At 33.6% G+C, this 21,668-nt stretch overlaps 1 protein-coding gene across 1 annotated transcript; it reads left to right on the forward strand.

The window, feature by feature from the left end:
• Nucleotides 1-738: 738 nt before the first annotated feature.
• On the forward strand, nucleotides 739-21,393 carry LOC145266291 (alpha-1A adrenergic receptor-like). Its single transcript, XM_080121837.1, has 2 exons — nucleotides 739-1,088; nucleotides 20,300-21,393. The coding sequence occupies exon 2, from the start codon at nucleotides 20,343-20,345 to the stop codon at nucleotides 21,354-21,356; it is 1,014 nt and encodes a 337-aa protein (XP_079977963.1). The 5' UTR covers nucleotides 739-1,088; nucleotides 20,300-20,342; the 3' UTR covers nucleotides 21,357-21,393.
• The last annotated feature ends 275 nt before the right edge of the window (nucleotides 21,394-21,668 follow it).

The raw sequence follows: 21,668 nt of genomic DNA on the forward strand, positions 1-21,668 counted from the left end.
TATATATATATATATATATATATATATTGATTGAGATTGTCGTACTGACTTCCTCATCTTGGTTGTTATTGTCACAAGTTTCGGCCGTTTTGCCCTCCGGCCTTCGTCAGGTGTTTTGTATCGAACTGGGGAACCGGTCCTAGTGACATATGACCGAGTGGTCCTAGACGTTGTATCAAAGTTTACAGTTACCCAAAGGTGCTGAGTTCAATCCTGAACGAAGGCAGTGAAAAAGTAACATTCAAAACAGAGAATCAGCAACTATGTCCCAAAGCCCAGCTGGAGTCCGAACAGGGTACCCCCGTAATAATAATAAAGGGTTGGGTTCGAGACTCCTAACAAACGGTTCCCTAGTTCGATACAAAACACCTGACGAAGGCCGGAGGGCAAAACGGCCGAAACGTTGTGACAATAACAACCAAGATGAGGAAGTCAGTCCGACAATCTCAATCAATGAAAACACCTCATCTCAAAAATACAGACAATTTATATACATATATATATATATATATATAGATAGATAGATAGATAGATAGATAGATAGTGCAAGCTACTTAAATGGAAGGAGAACAGCTTGAATTGTTTTTATTCATACAGGACTCCCACACATAATCTCTCCCTCTCTCCCTCTCTCTCTCTCTCTCTCTCTCTCTCTGTCTCTCTCAGCAACATATGCATAATACATACTTAAGATAGTGCAAGCCACTTAAAAGGAACCAGAACGACATAGATTTCATCATTATTGTTCTACACAGATCTGTCCGCACGCCAACAAGTGGATAACATGACTTTCCTAGACCAAGTCTCTCTATCTTGATCTCATTTTTAAGCATTTTCTCAGAAAAACTTAATTCTTATTAATCTAAAAAAAAAAAAAAAAAAAAAGACCTTGCTAATTACCGGAAGTAAAATTATAAGCCCATTCTATTCTGACCATCATTTTCAATCATCTCATAATATTCTTCATCTTTCAACTGACAATCGATCCATCTCATTATCCCTTATCCTCGACTGGCTTTTAGTGACTTTTTATCAGTTACACGGACACAGCAGCAACAAAGAACGGATTCATACCAGTAAAAAAAAATGTAAGTAGAAAATACCCTCCCCCCCACACACACACACACGCGCCACACACACAAAAAAAAAAACATGAACTTTTGGCACTTTTGCATTTTAGGTTTTTTTGTTTTCACTTTTGAAGAGTTCGATTCGGGACAAGGGAAGACAATCATCTTCTTTTTATACGAACACTTACAATCTTGAAATAAATGAAATTAAATTCAGAAATAAATAAAAACGGTCAATTTGGGAATTATTGTCACAGGAGAACTTTTTTGGTCTCGGTTTCAAGAGTGCACATCAGGAGTAGACAATGCAATCGAATCGAAAATCTCGGCAAGAGTCAATAACAGTACAATAACCCGAAATAAAATATTTATTGAATTAAAATGAAGTTTTACACAAAATAAATGAAATTTGCCAAAGATGGACAGTTATTAATGTAATTTTTTTTTGTATTTTTCTTTTTACACATTCATTGAATTAAAATAAAATTTTAAACATTCTAATTACGCAAAATAGAAGTTTTTTTTAAGACATTCATTGAATTAAAATAAAATTTTAAAAATTCTAATTACACGAAATAGAATTTTTTTTTTAACACATTCATTGAATTAAAATAAAATTTTTAAAATTCTAATTACACAAAATAGAAGTTTTTTTAACACATTCATTGAATTAAAATAAAATTTAAAAAATTCTAATTACACAAAATAGAAGTTTTTTTTAACACATTCATTGAATTAAAATAAAATTTTAAACATTCTAATTACGCAAAATAGAAGTTTTTTTTTAACACATTCATTGAATTAAAATAAAATTTTAAAAATTCTAATTACAGAAAATAGAAGTTTTTTTTAACACATTCATTGAATTAAAATAAAATTTTAAAAATTCTAATTACACAAAATAGAAGTTTTTTTTGTACATTTTTTTTTTTTTACATGGGGGTAACCACTTATCAAGGCCCGAAGGCCACTCAGGGATAAGGGTTATTGCGTATACAGTAATCAATGAGATAGTATTGTAGTAATCATTAGTATTGGGGTTTTGATAAAGTGTCTTACTTAAGGGGGCGTTTTATCAGGAATTTGTTTATGTTGGATTTGAAGATTTCCAAGTTGTAGTCAGGTGGGAAACAGGCAAGTGGCAGAGAGTTCCACTGGCGTGCAGTTCTAAGAATCTACGTTTGGATTTAGGCACAGATAAAGAGTGGGGAAAATTAATGACAGTGGTTTCAGCTAGACGAGTGTTTATCGTGAAAGATTGGCAAGGGGGGGACGAGAAATTGGAGCTCAGACGACCACTTGCCATGGAAATAACGATAAAACAAAGACAGGCTTGCAATGTCTCTTCTGTGGGAGAGAGGTTGCAGGGAAGAGAAAAGGGCATCCACCACTAAGCCACAAAGTCTATTTTGTACTTTGTCAAGGCAGGATAGGCTGCTTTTAGCAGCTCCTGCCCAGATGTGACAGCAGTACTCCATCCTTGGATGTACTTGGCTTTTATATAGAGAATTGCATCAGTAGTGAGATATCTTCTGAAGCGGTAGAAGGATCCCACTATTTTCCCAACAGGCAACAGACTTGATGTATGTGTTCCATTTCAGATCAGGAGTAAAGGTGAAACCCAGAAGCTTGTCAAAACATGGAGCCTCCCCTAGACGAGAGCCATCCATTCCAATTGATTTTTTTTTCTGTGTACATGGAGGTCACCACTTATCAAGGCTCAGAAGCCACTCGGGGATAAGGGTTATTGCATGTACAGTAATCAATGGGATAGTATTGTAGTAATCGTTAGTATTGGAGATTTGATAAAGTGTCTCACTTAAGGGGGCGGTTTATCAGGACTTGAAGGCATCCAAGTCAAGGTCAAACCCAGAAGCTTGTCAAAACATGGAGCCTCCCCTAGACGAGAGCCATCTATTTCAGTTGATGCCAGATGGGGATCAGAGTGTTGAATGATGTAAAGATAGGAGTTTGGTTTTAGATTTATTTATTTGCGAACTGTTATCCTCATCTTCATAGTTGCTGTTTTATGATGTTTCATCCAACTATTCGTCTGGCCTTCGTCAGGGGGTTAACTATGATGGGATAGGAATGCTGAATCTCTTAGCTGTATCCTTGTAGACGTGGAGCTAAAAGTCCACGTCCAGCATGAGAAAAAGCTATGGGAGCCCGCAATCATTCAGCATTCTGCTACGTCACCAAGATCATACATAGTTGAGTCTGAAAGTGATAACATCTGCCGAAGGAATAGGCAGTTCATCAAACCAGCGAGAAGAAGCTCGATACTTGAAAGTATATCTGACCAATGACACACATCTGAAGAAATTGCATCACAAAGGGAACTGACCATCAGCAACGTTCCAAGACCACACACACTTCAGAACATGTCATCAACAGATCTTTGCCAGAGGAGGAAGTCTGAGGACCAGGCATTATCTACACAGATAAAGCAGCCAACCATGAAATCATACACCAGTGGATCCTGTAGATCTATTTCCAAGCTAAGAAGATCCTGAAGATTTATAAAGGTCTCACAGAGACTAGATCTATAAAGCTCATCACACCCCAAGACATATAGACTCTATATTTTCCCATTATAAAAAATAAATGAATAAAATATAAAAAAATAAAAAATAAAAATATAAACAATGAAATGTTGCTTTGATTTGGAGAAATTTTTCATTGAAATTATTTATTTGTTCGAAAAACAAAAAAAATAAAAAATTTATTTTATAAAAATCCAATGATGATTTCATTAATTATTTTACTAAAATTATATTTACTTACACAGACTTTTCAATAAATGTTTTAACAATTATATCTTGATAAATTTTTATACAATAAATATTTTGGTTTTCAAATATTTTTCTGTTCGGAGAAAAATTCTCGCTTGTTACTTATTTGCCGTGCTATTTGACCAACAAGAAATTGGAGTTATCGCTCCCTAACAATGGCCGCCGTCTGATTACTGCAGAAGTGCCAAAAAACCAATGTTATCTACTAGTGATGGGACAATTCCAATATTTTTCCTGCTTCCAAGACAATTTTTTTTTTTTTTTTTTTACATCTCAACAAAAATCAATTACTGATTCCGTATTAAATTCCTGATTCTAATACAATAACCGATTCCGATTCTGATTCTGATTCTTTATATATAGAGTTGTTATTTTTTTTTTCACAATTACCGTAAAAACACATATGCAGATATCAAAGATAAAAGTACACTTGTGATGGTGGTGGTGGGTGGATAATCTATAGATTTTAGTTTTACTTGTAGCTTAAAATCAATAAATATTTATTATTTCATCATTATTACCAGCGATGGAAGATTTTGTTTTAAACCAAATCAAATAAAAAAAAAAAAGGCAATTAAATGAATCATTTTTGACATCGGAAAATAGGCACAAATTTTTCCGATTCTGATACTCCCAAAAGTACAATTATTTTTGATCCCCGATTCTGATTAATCGTCCCAACACTAGGATCTACTGACTTTTTGTGCCAATTTTAATTAAAAGCAATGATATCTACTTACATATTACCACATTATTTTTTAAAAAAAAAAGCATGAGTTTTTGATCTTTATCATTAAAACCTGGGAAATATCTATCTATCTGGTCGGGCTCCTGACCCAGACCAATGTGACTCTCTCGCTCCAGATTTCCCCATCTTCCATCAGCTGCCTTAGATCGTCAAGATCACAGTTGGCGTCATGTTCGATTTGCTGGATGTACATGGATCTAGATTGTCCTATGCTTGTTCACCCGTACCATGAAGTCTGCAGCTCCCTTGCCAGTGACTGGCAAATTGTAGATGTCACTCCCTGATGGTAGTAGATATGGCAGGTAGGTTGCCATAAAGTTGCTGCTCTGTGGAAAGGTCTTGCCAAGATATATTTAACACTGTTCATAGCATACAGGTGCATGTGTCATCCAGCTTTCTTTCCAATCTTTTGGTTAGTGTCCAGGTTGTAGCACCATCGAAGAACTGTCTTTTTAGTTTGTCACAGTTTATCCAATGCAGCCCAGCTTTTGAGATACAAATTTCGATATCTCTCTCCATGGGAACACGTAACATAATAACGACGGAAGTAACTCAATTATGCTAAAAACAAGACAGTTATGATTAATAACACACAATTTATTAAAAATAAATTGTCAATAGGTACATGCTATTTACCTCCCCTTAGAACTCTCCAGTGTTTTTAGCCAAACATTTTATTTTCACGAATTTCCGTCAAAAAATGTTTATTTTAATAATTTTTTCTACCTTATAGTTTTTCATAATTTTTGGATATATTCATTACTGTAACCTGGCAATTAAATACAGACCATCGGTTTGCCTTGAAATTCAATATTAAAAATTATTAATTTTGCTACGATAGTGCAGTTGCATAAACGAATTAATGACGAAAAACTGATTACTTTTCTCACCATGATTAATTGATAAAATATTCTCTGAAATTTTAATTGAAGTTTTTTATTTTTTAGATTTTATAAAATAACTACGTTTGGTAGTCCGGCGTTGCCCGGGTGTTTGGAGGCATATGTTGAGCAAAAAAAAAAAAGTGGTAGTAGGCGGGCAGGCAGGCTCAAACCCATACCGTGAAGGAGGAAAAGAAAATGAAAAAAAAAAAACGTGACGTGTTTGCTGTTGCGCCCAAACCAGAAGTGACAAATGTTTAAATTAGGGCTATTCAATCAAAAAGAAGACGATGACTTTCGAAAATATCGGTGAAAAAAGCGAATCCTCCCTGTAGAAAAGTGCCTAGTTGAGGGTGAAGGAATTAATGTTTTTGGTCAATTTTTCGATATTTGTTGTCGAAGGGTTGAGTTTCAAATCGATACCAATCTCATGAAAATCTGTCGCCTCTGTCGAAAGTTTTAGGCAGACATACAAACATACATGCATACATACAAACATACATGCATACATACAGACATACGTACATACATATATTTAAACAAACAGGTGAGATTTATATTATAGATTACAATTATTTAATAAATTACAACAGCCATGTGACAGTTCAAACGTTATATATTATATACTAGAGGGCCGCCCGGCCTTGCCCGGTCATAAAATATGCATAAATAGAATATTTTAATTCACACAAAAACTGAGACATGTGCATGCGAGGAGTATGTTTTTTCTAAACAGTTCATTTCTTGTAAGCAAAATATATATATATATTCGAGCTCAGATCGAACCCAAAACCTAAAAACAGTGAGTCAAGTACGATAACCATTAGGCCAGTTTGACACGTTCTATGAAAAGTGTTTCCAAACTTACTTATTCTTAACATAAGGAATCTGTAATGTGAATGATTCACGCATGTGCAATTGTGAAACAGTTAACAAACAGATAAAAATCGGATGACTCCCACATATCAATTTTTCAATTGTGACATCTTAGCAACCCTTTTTTCCAGATGAAAACCAATTAAAGATTTGTCCACATGTCTGAATACTCTCTATACCAAATTTCAAGTCTGTAGATAAAAAATCCCTTGAGTATATAGGTTGAGAATTGTAAAACAGTTGACAAACAGAAAAGTAAATCTGACGACTCCCACATACTAATTTTTTAATTTTGACTCCTTAGCGCCCCTTTTCTCCCCGAGGAAAACTGATTAAAAAGTTTTCCACATTTCTGAATACTCTATATACCAAATTTCAAGTCTGTAGATCGAAAATCCATTGAGTATATAGGTTGAGAAGTGTTCTCACACACACACGCATTCTCACTTTTATAGATACTAGCATGGGTGCCCGGCGTTGCCCAGGTGTTTGGAGGTGTGTGTTGAGCAAAAAAAAAAAAAATAGTGGTAGTAGGAAGGCAGGCTCGAACCCATACTGTGAAGGAGGAAAAGAATAGAGAAAAAATATGACGTCTTTGCTGTTATGAACACTGCCAAACCGGAAGTGACGTAGGTTTAAATTACGGTTAGAAAATTGAAAAGAGGGGATGACTTTCAAAAATATCGGTGAAAAAAGCGACCCCTCCCTGTAGAAAAGTGCCCAGTTGATGGTAAAGAAATTAATGTTTTTAGCCAATTTTTCGATATTTGTCATCTAGAGGGTCGAGCTTCAAAACGATACTGATCTTATGAAAATCCGTCGCGGTCTGTCGAAAGTTTTAGGCAGACATGCAAACATGCATACATACATACATAAATTTATATATTGGTAGCTCAAATTTTCGATCCAAACCGATTAAAAAGCTGGCCCTATCTCTGAATACCCTTTATGTAAAATTTCAAATGTTTACACCAGAAATTGTCTGAGTAATTTGGTAGAGACCGCAGAGATCCAATTTTTTAAAAAACTTTTACTCCTATTATGACCCCTTAACCTTCATAGTTATGAACTCAAATCAAGTTATTAAGCTAGATCCATGTCTAAGGAACCTATATCTAAAATTTCAAGTGTTTATACCCAAAATTGGCGGAGGAGTTTGGTAGAGTTCTCAAAGGTCAAATCGTTGAACTTTGACCCCTTAACAGCCAAATTTCTGACCGAACGCGGATTACAAAGATTTTCACAAATCTCCATACCCTGTATATCAAATTTAGATTGAAAATTGACATAATTATTGTGTAGGGAAATGTACACAGACAAACAGACAGACAGACACTTTCACTTTTATAGATATATAGATATAGATAGATTAAAATAATTAAACAAATTAGAACAGGTATCCTTTGTATTTTTTTTTTGGCTAAATCACTAAATCATGGCAGAAGTTTATTGCGAGAAAAAAAGTGCTGTATAGGCATTTTAAAACCTCTAATTTGTGTTTAAAAAATTAAAATTGTGTTATTATAATTTTGAAATTTATTTAAAAAAAAAAAAAAAAAGTATGTATTTATTTTTATGAGATTTTCAATTTGGTCCTGAAATTGCGTTTGTTTGCCCCTGCCATGCACACTCCAGATGTCCCAACTAAAAACCCCAAAAGTTGTGCCTTCAGTTCACAAGTGACAAAAAATTGCTCTAAAAAAAAAAAAAAACTGAAATGCACAACTTGTTTTAGAATTAAAAATATTTTTGTTTCAGGTCTTTTTTAACAAAAAAAAAAAAAAAAAAAAAAACTTGGATATTTTTCTCATGAGGTTCCATATTGTTTGCGACTATTAACAGAATTCCCAGCGTTATTGATAATGTTTTCCCATTCATTCATTTCTTAATTATTATTATCATTCCCGTTTGAATTGATGTTTTCAAACATGACGTACATCATGACGTCAGGCCAAAGCTTATATTTATCCCTCTCCCACGGCGGGATGATGTAACGCAAGGGTTGGAAAGTGGGATTGAAGATATGGGTTTGTTATATGTTTGGTATATCTGGGTGTCCGGCGTTGCCCAGGTGTTCGTAGGTGTGTGTTGAGCAAAAAAAATTTTTTTTTAAGTTGTAGTAGTAGGCAGGCTCGAACCCGTACCGCGAAGGAGGAAAAGAAAGTAAAAAAAAATAAAACGTGATGCGTTAGCTGTTGTGTCCATCGCCAAACCGGAAGTGACGTAGGTTTAAATTAAGGCATGACTTTCGAAAATATCGACGAAAAAAGCGACTCCTCCCTGTAGAAAAGTGCCTAGTTGAGGGTGAAGGAATTAATGTTTTTTGGTCAATTTTTCGATATTTGACGTCAGGTCAAAGCTTATATTTATCTCTGTCCCTTGTCGGGATGATGTGACACAAGGGTCGGAAAGTGGGATTGAAGATATAGGTCCGTTATATGTTAAAACATGCAATAACAACTTCATACAAAAACAACAACTTCATACAAAAATAACAACTTTATACAAAAATAACAACTTCATACAAAAATAGCAACTTCGTACAAAAATAGCAACTTCATACAAAAATAACAACTTCATACAAAAATAACAACTTCATACAAAAATAACAACTTCATACAAAAATAGCAACTTCATACAAAAATAACAACTTCATACAAAAATAACAACTTCATACAAAAATAACAACTTCATACAGAAATAACAACTTCATACAAAAATAGCAACTTCATACAAAAATAGCAACTTCATACAAAAATAACAACTTCATACAGAAATAACAACTTCATACAAAAATAACAACTTCATACAAAAATAGCAACTTCATACAAAAATAGCAACTTCATACAAAAATAACAACTTCATACAAAAATAACAACTTCATACAAAAATAACAACTTCATACAAAAATAGCAACTTCATACAAAAATAACAACTTCATACAGAAATAACAACTTCATACAGAAATAACAACTTCATACAAAAATAACAACTTCATACAAAAATAACAACTTCATACAAAAATAACAACACCGACAAGGAACGTTTAACGTTTGTGATAGCTTTTATGCACAATAAAAGTTTGGTTTAAATTTGACCGTTAAAAGATTCGGTTTAATGCGTCGGGAATAATGTGTTCTTTTTATTGCATTTTCACCCCAAACAAGGCACAGTGCCTCTTTGATGTAGGGGGCTATTATCTGGGACATAATTTACAGGGATACAACGTAGGGAGTTGAGCAGCAAGATGACTGTTTACATTGCACTTGAACCTGTGCATGTCAGTACAGTTAGGGAAGTAGGTACCAGGAAGGGAATTCCAAAGTCTAGCAGTCCTAGGGAAGAAACTATTGAAGTAGAAGGCTCTCTGGCATCTAGGGATCTCTACTATGTAAGGGTGGGATTTTGCTGCTTGTTGGGTTTGTCAGGTGTATTTACGTCTAACCTGTTCTCAAGAGAAAAAGTAAAGCCTGGGATGGTGAACCCCCTAGAACTGCACAGAAACAGCAACATACTGCAAAATGGACAGGGGAAAAAGTCCATTTCAGAAATGGCATAGACTCTCTCACCATCATTCTAAATAACACAATAACTCTAAATAATCGTATTCCTGTCTGTTTGTGTTTCATTTATTTCTATATATAGTTTCATTCTTGCAAACTAGATTTTTTTTTTTTTTTTTTTTACAAAGGAATCACCACTTATCAAGGCCCGGAGGCCACTCGAGGATAAGATACAATTAAGAGGTCATGTCATTTGCATATGGCATTAAGAAAAATCGATTTTATTAAATAGCGCTATATGGGTACCCATGCTAGCATATATATATATATATATATATATATATATATATATATATATATATATATATATATATATATATAGGTCATGATCTGCGCTGCAATATATATATATATATATATATATATATATATATATATATATATATATATATATATTGCAGCGCAGATCATGATGTTATAATCATTAGATCACTATGGCCGGATGTTATGACATTTAAAAAATAAATGTTAAAATTTCAATTATATTTCTCATGGTTGAAATGGGTCATGAGGTTAATTCCTTGCTAATGGAATCACAGATGGCTTCGTGGCTGGCAGAAAACTATATATATACAAATGTAGGAAAATTTGGGCATATTTTATTGGTTTGAAAATGTAGGTTCTATTTTACCAATTGTCATAAGATTTTAACCATAGAATACTATTATAATCTTCAAAAAGCCTGTACAGAATAGTTAGGCCCCTCTCTTATATTAAGAATGGCTTTCTAAATGTTAATATAACTAACCCAGCACGGTCCGTAAACTGCATAAGTACTTCTTAACCCTAACCCGATATTCCCGCCGTTGCTTTTGCATCACGTTTCATTCACCTGCAAGATAAGAAACGTTTGGATATCGGTCACTTGGGTCGTTTGACCTTTCATCCCGGATAAAGAGTCAAATATGTGCTCAATCAAAATAAACATTGCCTACGTCATTCGATGACTTCAATGCTATCAGTGACGTCACGAGATTGCATTTTTTTTTTTTAACTTTGCTGATAAAAAAATAATGTTTATCTTTGTTTTGTTTGTCTACAAACAAAAAAACTTGTGTAACTGGAATCTCTTCTCGGTTGTGGCCATTGCGTACAATTATAAATTTCTCCCTCTCTCTCTCTCTCTCTCCTCCCATCTCCCTCTGTCTGTCTGTCTGTCTGTCTGTCTGTCCGTCTCTCTCTCTCTCTCTCTCTCTCTCTCTCTCTCTCTCTATATATATATATATATATATATATATATATATATATGAAATTTTACCCTTCACCCGACTATCCATTCACGTGAAATCACTTTTTTTTCACCCTATTCCCTCTGCTTCACTTTTTGTTACCAAGTAAGATCTATGACTTACTTGTAGTTTCATTTAATACTTTTGCAAGCAAAATCCGATCCCGCATTTTGCTAAATCCTACCCGTTCATGAGAAGGAAAGTATTTCTTCGAAACTCTGCGGATTAAGGACTATCCATTTATTTAGTGTTTCCTTTGTAAAATTAAATATGTTTTTAACTCTTTTTTAAGGTGTTTTTTAACATGTTTTATTAACTACTTGTTCTTATATATATATATATATATATATATATGACGGACTCTCCCGTCGATTTCAATGTATGAGGTTCCGCCACAACAACTAAGTTGCTCAGAAATCCATACAGATTATTTGTTTTTAGTGGTGAAGGCTTTGTGTAGAACCAACCACACTTTTTTGTATTACTGCTAACCTTTGTCGGTGCAGATGACTGCCACAGTACAGAGTATACAGTAGACCGCAGGTTTTTACATCAGAGTTTCCTTCTCCTAGATGCATCTCTTAACGAAGACTTGAGGGGGGGGTGCATACCTCTCCCAGTGAATTAATGCACCTCCAGATACCAACCTGGAAATTTCTATGACTCAGCGTGGTACATACAGCGCCCAACCTTCCCAAATGGTCACCCATCCGGTACTGGCCAGGTCCAATGTTGCTTAACTTTGGTGATCTGGCGAGAACCGGTGTGTCAACGTGATTGTGCCAGATATATATATATATATATATATATATATATATATATATATATATATATATATATATATATATATTATTATTATTATTATTATTTGGGGTAAACAGTTACATATGGTCGCTACAAATAGCCATCTGTTTCAGTCAAAGAGACTTCATCAGGTGACTTGGAACCTCTCGACGCCTGATAAAGTCTCTTTGACTGAAACAGATGGCTATTTGTAGCGACCATATGTAACTGTTTACCCCAAATAATAAAAAAATATTTTGCTCTTTTTATTGAGCACTATTTAACAATTTGTCTTCATTAGTTCTGACTTTTGAACACCTCAAACCTATATATATATATATATATATATATATATATATATATATATATATATATATATATATATATATATATGTATAAGGAATTAAAAAATACCAGCGGTGGTTGACGTTATGTTTTAAGAAAAATAGAAAAACCGAATGAAATTATTAAAAAATCAACGTTTCGTCCTTATTTCAAAGGACATCTTCAGGATAATTGAAATAAAAATGTAAGAAAAGAAAAAGTCATAGATCGTGCGAAAAAGACAGTTTTTGAATCCTACCCATGTCGGAAAGGACAAATATGTGTGCGTATGGGAAGGTTGGGTTGTTCGATGTCTATATATACACTTTTAAAAATGCATTAAAAAAAATGTACATATTTATTTTAATGCATTTTTAAAAGTGTATATATAGACATCGAACAACCCAACCTTCCCATACGCACACTCACACATATTTGTCCTTCCCGACATGGGTAGGATTCAAAAACTGTCTTTTTCGCACGATCTATGACTTTTTCTTTTCTTACATTTTTATTTCAATTATCCTGAAGATGTCCTTTGAAATAAGGACGAAACGTTGATTTTTTAATAATTTCATTCGGTTTTTCTATTTTTCTTAAAACATATATATATATATACATATACACATATATATATATATATATATATATATATATTTCTAGTTTTCAATTATATTTCAGCTTTTATTAATACGAATCCTTTAATTTATGAAGCTCGATGTAACTACAGAGCATATAACAAATAAATGACAAAATTCTATATTCCAAGTTTCAAAATGTTGACCATCTTACCATTTATTGCTTTAAGAACGTTGACATGCACAATTCTTTACAGCACCTGTTTCGTAGCATAAAATCATTCATTTAATTTTTATATCAATCAATGAATTTATTCTGCCCTTAACTCATCAGAAGAAAGAGCACCTACTAATTCATTCAAAGAAAAGAAAATGCACTTGGGCATGATTACAAAATCTGAAAAGTTGTAATTCCATTTTATTTTTTCTTTTATTACGTCATGTTTGAATTTCATTTTGCTGCCAAGAATTGTGCATGCCAACACACTTAAAGGAGTAAATTGTAAGATGGACAACATCTTGAAATTTGATATTTAGGACTTTGTCAGTTATTTGTTTCATATATATATATATATATATATATATATATATATATATATATATATATATATATATATATATATATAGTGGAGATCGTAATTAATAAAAACTGAAGAAAGTGCTCAATACTGTTGTAGAGCAAATATGTGTTTTATTTTTTATTATCATATCTTTCTGTAAGTTACATTATAGTTTCGGCTACTCGGCCGTTTTTTTTTTGTTTTTTTTTGGCCGTCTGTAGCGTCCTCAGACTTTTACAGAAATGTTCGCAATTTTGGGATGAAAGAGTGTAAGAGTGAATGGGGTCAAGGGGGGGTTGCGTGTAGCCGAAACAATAATGTAATTTAACAGAAAGATACGGTAATAAAAAATAAAACGTATATATATATATATATATATATATATATATATATATATATATATATATATATATATACCCTTCTCTCTCCATTTTTTTATTGATTTTCCTCTACTTCTCTTTCTCTTTATCTATCTATCTATCTCTAACCGCCTTCTCTCTCTTTCTCTCTCTCTCTCTATCTATCTACTCGCCTCTCTCTCTCTCTCTCTCTCTCTCTCTCTCTCTCTCTCTATATATATATATATATATATATATATATATATATATATATATATATATATATATCCCTGTGCATCTTTCCTTTTTTTTTTCTCTGAACCAATAAATCTAGTTTTTCACCAGTTTCAGACACAAAACTGTCACCCAAAGCAAAATCCACTGCCTTTATTCCTCCTCAGACTGAGGTGGACACAAAGGAATTTTATCTGAACGACGAATGAGCTGTGTTATTTAATCCTCGCAACTTGATCATGTTCACTCAAAAATTCCCAAACAACTTTCTTCTTCTTGCTTTGCTGAGGTACGTCTCCACCATAATTTCAAAATGTTTGGTGTACGTTAAGCCGGAAATGTCAGAGTTTGGTTGAAATAATCTCAACTAACCTGGAAAGCTTTCTACTCTAATAATTTCTTCTCTCGAACTGCTAGACTTTGAAATTCCATCCCTGTTTCCTGCTTCCCTGACTGTACTCACCTGCAGAAGTTTAAATGTAATGTGAACAGACATCTTCCTGCTCAACTCCCCACAGTTCATTGTTAGACACGATCCCAAATAGTATCCTCTTACATTCCAAGCCCCAATTGGGGGGAAAAAACAAAAAGGATTAAAAAAAAAGTATTGAGATCAATTTTACTAAGGTATAATGAGAAATTGATATTTGGTAACCCCTTTATAAAAAGAACAAAAAGAACCAAAAAAAAAAACAAAAACAAAAAAAAAAAAAAAAAACAGGTAATACGATGCAGCATTTTTTTTTTCAAAATAAATGAATTATTTATTTATTTATTTATTTATTTATTTATAATTTTTCTAAATCCAAATTCTCAGCTTCATGAGCCTTCCGGGTGATTATAAAAAAAATGTGAAAGCAACAAAAAAATAATACCCCATCCTCCTTTACATAAACAATCATCCCCCCTCTCTCTCGCATGCAATCTCTACAAACAAACAAAAACTCCTCTCAACTTTCTATAAAATGTTCATGTCTTATAAAAGTCTAGGACAAAATAATAGTAAAAAACCCCACATCTTTACATCATCAACATTCTGATCCACATCTGGCATCAATTGAAATGAATGGCTCTCGTCTTCAGGAGGCCTCAAGTTTTGACAAGCTTCTGGGCTTGACCATTACTCCTGATCTTAAATGGAACACGTACATCAAATCTGTTGCCAAGGCCGCTGGAAAAATGGTGGGATCTTTCTATCGATCCAGTAGATATCTCACTGCTGATGCAATTCTCTATCTATATAAGAGCCAGGTACGTCCAAGGATGGAATACTGTTGCCACATCTGGGCAAGAGCTGCTAGAAAGGACTTGGCCTGCCTTGATAGAGTTCAAAATAGACTTCGTAGCCTCGTAGGAGATGTCCTTTTCTCTTCCTTGCAACCTCTATCTCACAGAAGAGATGTTGCGAGTTTGTCTCTGATGTATCGTGATTTTCATGGAAAGTGTTCGACTGAGCTTCAATCTATGGTCTCCCCTCGCAAAACTTTCACAAGAAACACTCGTCTAGCTGTAAACACTATCAATAATTCCCCCCACTCTTTGTCTGTGCCTAAACCTAAACGTAGATTCTATGAACAAAGCTTTTTTATTAGAACTGCACGCCTGTGGAATTGTCTTCCGTTTTCCTGCTTTCCGGCTGACTACAATATGGTTGTGTTCAAGTCTAACGTAAATAAGTTTTTGATGAGCCGTTCCATATAAGTTATCAAATTTAACAAATTTTCATTACTAATGATTATTATATTGTCCAATTTCGACTGTACACTCTTTAACCCTTATCCTTGAGTGGCCTCTTGGCCTTGATAATGAGTTGATACCTATGAAAAAAAAAAAAAAAAGAAAAAGTCCAATGTGAACAAGTTCTAATTGAATCGTCCCCCTAAGTAATCCAAGTTACAAAATTCCCACTGTTTACTATGCTAAAATCACAATGACTAATGTATACCTATTAACCCTTATCCTCGAGTGGCCTCTGGGCCTTGATAAGTGGTGACACCCTTGTTAAAAAAAAACAAAAAAAAAAAAACATTTCACCAGTGTTCTTAACAGAAGTTCTCACACTAGCTCTGCTATTTCGGATGGCGATGTATTGTGGGGATTTATGAATAAAATAATAAAACTCCCAACCGGATATTGACACGTCGGTTGCTTCATACAAAGTATGGAGTACTGTTGCCACATTTGTTCAGGAGCTGCTAGAAAGGAATTATCCTGCCTTGATAGAGTTAAAAATAGATTTCGTAGCCTCGTAGGGGATGTCCTTTTCTCTTCTCTGCAACCTCTTTCTCACAGAAGAGATGTTGTGAGTTTGTCTCTGCTTTATCGTTATTTTAATGGCAGGTGCTCAGCTGAGCTCCAACCTATGATGCCCCCCTCACCAAACTTTCACAAGTTTATCAGAAAACACTATCACTAATTCCCCCCACTCTTTATCTGTGCCTAAACCTAAACGTAGATTCCATGAACAAAGCTTTTTTCTTAGAACTGCACACCTGTGGAATTGTCTTCCGTTTTCCTGCTTTCCGGCTGACTACAATATGGTTGTGTTCAAGTCTAAAGTAAATAAGTTCTTGATGAGCCGTTCCATATAAGTTATCAACTTTACCAAATTTTCATTACTAATGATTACTATAATGTCCAATTTCTACTGTACACTCTTTAACCCTTATCCTTGAGTGGCCTCTTGGCCTTGATAATGTGGTGATGCCTATGTAAAAAAAAAAAAAAAAGTATTTTTTGTTTAAGCAAAATAATACATTTTCACAAATAAAAATAATGGGTTCATTATAATCCCTGATCATTATTTGATAAATACTGAAAATTTCATTAGAATAAAGGATCATTTCATAATTTTTGGTGAATTTTTAAGTAAAGGGAGGGTTCAAAATGTTTATGCATATTGAGCATCGGCATTCATTTTGCACGTACCTGTAATCTTCTATAATATAAATCTCACCTGTCTGTTTAAATGTATGTATGTATGTATGTATGTTTGTATGTCTCGCGAAGACTTTGGACAGAGGTGACGGATTTTTATTAGATCGGTATCATTTTGAAGCTCGACCCTTCAGACGATAAATATCGAAAAATTGGCCAAAAACATTAATTCCTTCACCCTCAACTAGACACTTTTCTACAGGGAGGGGTCGCTTTTTTTGCCGATATTTTCGAAAGTCATGCCTTAATTTAAACCTACGTCACTTCCGGTTTGGCAATGGGTGCAACAGCTAACGCGTCATTTTTTATTTTTTTTTACTTTCTTTTCCTCCTTCGTGGTATGGGTTCGAGCCTGCCCGCCTCCTACCACTGTTTTTTTTTTTTTTGCACTCGCAATTTTCCTTCTTTTTTTTTTTTTTTCCTCAACCAACACCCTTACACACCTCCACGGGTTCGAGTCTGCCTACTACTACAACTTTTTGAATTTTCATTTGCTCAACACACACCTACGAACACCTGGGCAACGCCGGACACCCAGATATACCAAACATATAACAAACCCATATCTTCAATCCCATTTTCCAACCCTTGCGTTACATCATCCCGCCGTGGGAGAGGGATAAATATAAGCTTTGGCCTGACGTCATGATTTACGTCATGTTTCAAAAGATCAATTCAAACAGGAATGATAATAATAATTAAGAAATGAAGGAATGGGAAAACATTATCAATAACGCTGGGAATTCTGTTAATAGTCGCAAACAATATGAAACCTCATGAGAAAAATATCCAAGTTTTTTTTGTTTTTTTTACAAAACAGAAATATTTTTAATTCTAAAAAAAAGTTGTGCCTTTCAGTTTTTTTTAGGGCAATTAGGTACATTTTTGGTTTTTAGTTGGGACATTTGGAGAGAGCATAACAGGGGCAGACAAACGCAGTTTCAGGACCGAATTGAAAATCTCACAAAATAAATGCATATTTTTTTTTTTTTGTTTTTGAAATAGATTTGAGAAAATTATAATAACACAAAATGCAGTGTTTTTAAACACAAATTAGAAATGAAAAAACTTCTGTTAATAATCGCAAACAATGTAGAACCTATGCAGTTACTCACACACACACACACACACACACACACACACACACACACAAGCTTGTGCGCAAATAAACGAACCTTTGTTCATTTCAATTTCCCCGCGCTGTTTGCACAAAAAAGTTCTTCCAACAACGGCACAATTTCAAATACGCCTACACACTTTTCGCACAACAACAAAAGTAAAATAAACATATTTCTGGCAGACGTAGTTGGCGACAGTATCACGTGACACAAGCAACCAATGAGAAAATTCAGAAGATCGTCTTTTTAACGCTTTTCCAAAAACTAAACTATCAGCAGTAGCAATCTTATTTTTGGAGCCGGCCCCAAAATGTATAAAAACGCATTAAACAGTCTTCCAGGGTTAAATTTAACTCAGTGAATTCAATTAATTCAATTCATTTCGTTCATTCAGTCGTTTTGACAACACACGAGAACATGCCTCGCGTCTTCACAACATCGTCGCTGCCGACGCCGTCACTCAAAAATCACTTATGCACATATGCATCCACTCTGCACATTTTCTAATTAATAACAACGAATTACTTTCCTCACGAATTACTTTTCTCATGGGACTTTTAAGTAAGGCGAACTTCACCAGATAAAATACAAACTTTAAAATAATCTCATTATTTTCACACAGAACTTTAACCGTCTAAACTCCTTGATTCCACGAAGGACTTTCATCTAACATTTTAATCATAATGACTTTGAAAAACTTTCACCGATCGGACCTTTGTTTATTCACCTTGTTTTTGTTAAAAAATAAATGCGGTACATTTTAAATCAGAAGGAGGTGTCGTTTTGTTTCATTCTTTTTTTTTTGTTTATTATTTTGTTTGGGGTAAAAAGCTTTAATTTTACTTAAACTTCTGCACCCCTACAAACCTAATTACTTAAACTTCTGCACCCCTACAAACCTAATGAGAAAAATATAAACATTTGTTATTCAGTTTCTTCCTTTCACTTTTCTTCCAAGAACATTACCCCTGATGCATTAAACCGAACCTTTTAGCATTCACATTTTAACCAAACTGTTACAAATAATGCAGAATTTATAATGTCAGAGTCCAATATTTTTTTTAAAATGTCCGAGTACAATAGTTTTTAAAAATGTCCAAATCATATAATTTTTATAAATTTCGAAATCAAATAATTTTTTAAAATGTCCAAGTACAATAATTTTTCAAAATGTCCAAATCAAATAATCTTTTAAAATGTCTGAATCAAATAATCTTTTAAAATGTTTGAATCAAATAATCTTTTAAAATGTTTGAATCAAATAATCTTTTAAAATGTCCGAATCAAATAATTTTTTAAAAATGTCCAAATCAAAAATTTTTTTAAAATGTCTGAATCAAATAATCTTTTAAAATGTTTGAATCAAATAATCTTTTAAAATGTCTGAATCAAATAATCTTTTAAAATGTCTGAATCAAATAATCTTTTAAAATGTCTGAATCAAATAATTTTTTAAAAATGTCCAAATCAAATAATCTTTTAAAATGTCTGAATCAAATAATCTTTTAAAATGTCTGAATCAAATAATCTTTTAAAATGTCTGAATCAAATAATCTTTTAAAATGTTTGAATCAAATAATCTTTTAAAATGTTTGAATCAAATAATCTTTTAAAATGTCCGAATCAAATAATTTTTTAAAAATGTCCAAATCAAAAATTTTTTTAAAATGTCTGAATCAAATAATCTTTTAAAATGTTTGAATCAAATAATCTTTTAAAATGTCCAAATCAAATAATCTTTTAAAATGTCTGAATCAAATAATCTTTTAAAATGTCTGAATCAAATAATTTTTTAAAATGTCCAAGTACAATAATTTTTCAAAATGTCCAAATCAAATAATCTTTTAAAATGTCTGAATCAAATAATCTTTTAAAATGTTTGAATCAAATAATCTTTTAAAATGTCTGAATCAAATAATCTTTTAAAATGTCTGAATCAAATAATCTTTTAAAATGTCTGAATCAAATAATTTTTTAAAAATGTCCAAATCAAATAATCTTTTAAAATGTCTGAATCAAATAATCTTTTAAAATGTCTGAATCAAATAATCTTTTAAAATGTCTGAATCAAATAATCTTTTAAAATGTCTGAATCAAATAATCTTTTAAAATGTCTGAATCAAATAATTTTTTAAAATGTCCGAATCAAACAATTTTTAAAAACGTCCAAATCAAAAATTTTTTTAAAATATCCGAGTAAAATAATTTTAGATGATTTGTTATATTATATTTTGTATAACTTTTATCTTTTTTTTTTATTTTCAGATTTCTTTGCTCGAAGTTCCAATTTAAAACCAAACCAATCAGAATGGCCGATGATGTAATTAATCAGACGACAATCAATGAGACACTCACGTTCTTCGGTTTAACCAAGAAACAGGAATGGCTATCACTATTTCTCGTTTTCATTATGTGTATCATGCTCTTTGGCAACGGAATAATAATCTATGCAATCATCCGTTTCCGTCGGCTACGAACACCAACAAATCAGTTTGTTGTTGCACTCGCTTTGGCTGACATCATAATGGCACTATCACTTCCATACCAGATCGTCTTTTACCTCTGTCCTTCCCTCTACACCATGAAACAAGCTTGCCTCATGCGATACATAACGTTCCTGCTGCCCTGCGGCACGTCTCTCACCCATGTCCTAGCGATCACAGTAGACCGGTACCTTTCTGTCATGCAGCCGCTTCGCTACATCACCCTCATGACGAATCAGCGCGTTTTTCTTATCTCCGGGGTGCTGTGGATGTATAGTCTCATTTTAGGTTCTGTCCCCCTTTATTGGAATGACTGGAATCAAACCCAGACATGTATTTTTACGGAAGTCCTCACACCGGGTTACATTGTACTCCTCCTCGTTCATTTCCTTCTTATTGGCCTCCTGATACTCATTTTGTATGTGCGGATCTTTTCGGTGACCAGAAAGCTGCTAAAGGGGCCGTTAATCCAAAGCACTTGCCTGTTCAATTACGATCCAAACTCCCAATACCGGAAAAAAACCAGGTCACTCCTCCTCTACGGCATCATTGTTGGCTTCTTCTGTTTTTTATGGTTGCCGTTTTTCGTTGTTGTGTTAATCCAGATGTTGTGGTTCAACAACTGGGCTATCTTTCAGGCAGGTCGGATCACAACCCTCCTTGGCTTGATATCATCCGTGATCAACCCGGTCATCTATGTCGTCCTCAATAAGCCCTTCCGAAAAACAATAAAACAGATGTTCCAGTCTCTTGCAAGCAGAATCAGTCAAACCTGTTTTCCAGAAACAAGACGGAAATCATTTTATAGCATTGGAAAAACTGAGAACTCCCCAACTTGAAGGGGTCAGTGAGCAATTAGCTCAATAAACTATCAAATTGAAATTGGCAACAGAACCGCAAAAAATGCGTAAACTGCTTTGTCAAAAAAAGAGGAAGTGTAGGAAAACAAAAAAGTTTTGTAATACAAGTCGATGACACAATCGTTTGCCAGGGAAGAATATCTCTGTCGTGGCATGACACCCAACTCCCCAGGGAATAAATGATAATCCATAGACAATAAAATATCTCTTCCCTTATATCAGGGGATTACTTAAAGGTGTCGATATGACGTTGGCTACGTCTGCTGATGAGTCTCTGTTTCAAGTTCTCTC

The sequence above is a fragment of the Euprymna scolopes genome, chromosome 41, assembly GCF_053919585.1.
Source record: "Euprymna scolopes isolate OS-2025 chromosome 41, ASM5391958v1, whole genome shotgun sequence".
NCBI classification, from domain to species: domain Eukaryota; kingdom Metazoa; phylum Mollusca; class Cephalopoda; order Sepiida; family Sepiolidae; genus Euprymna; species Euprymna scolopes.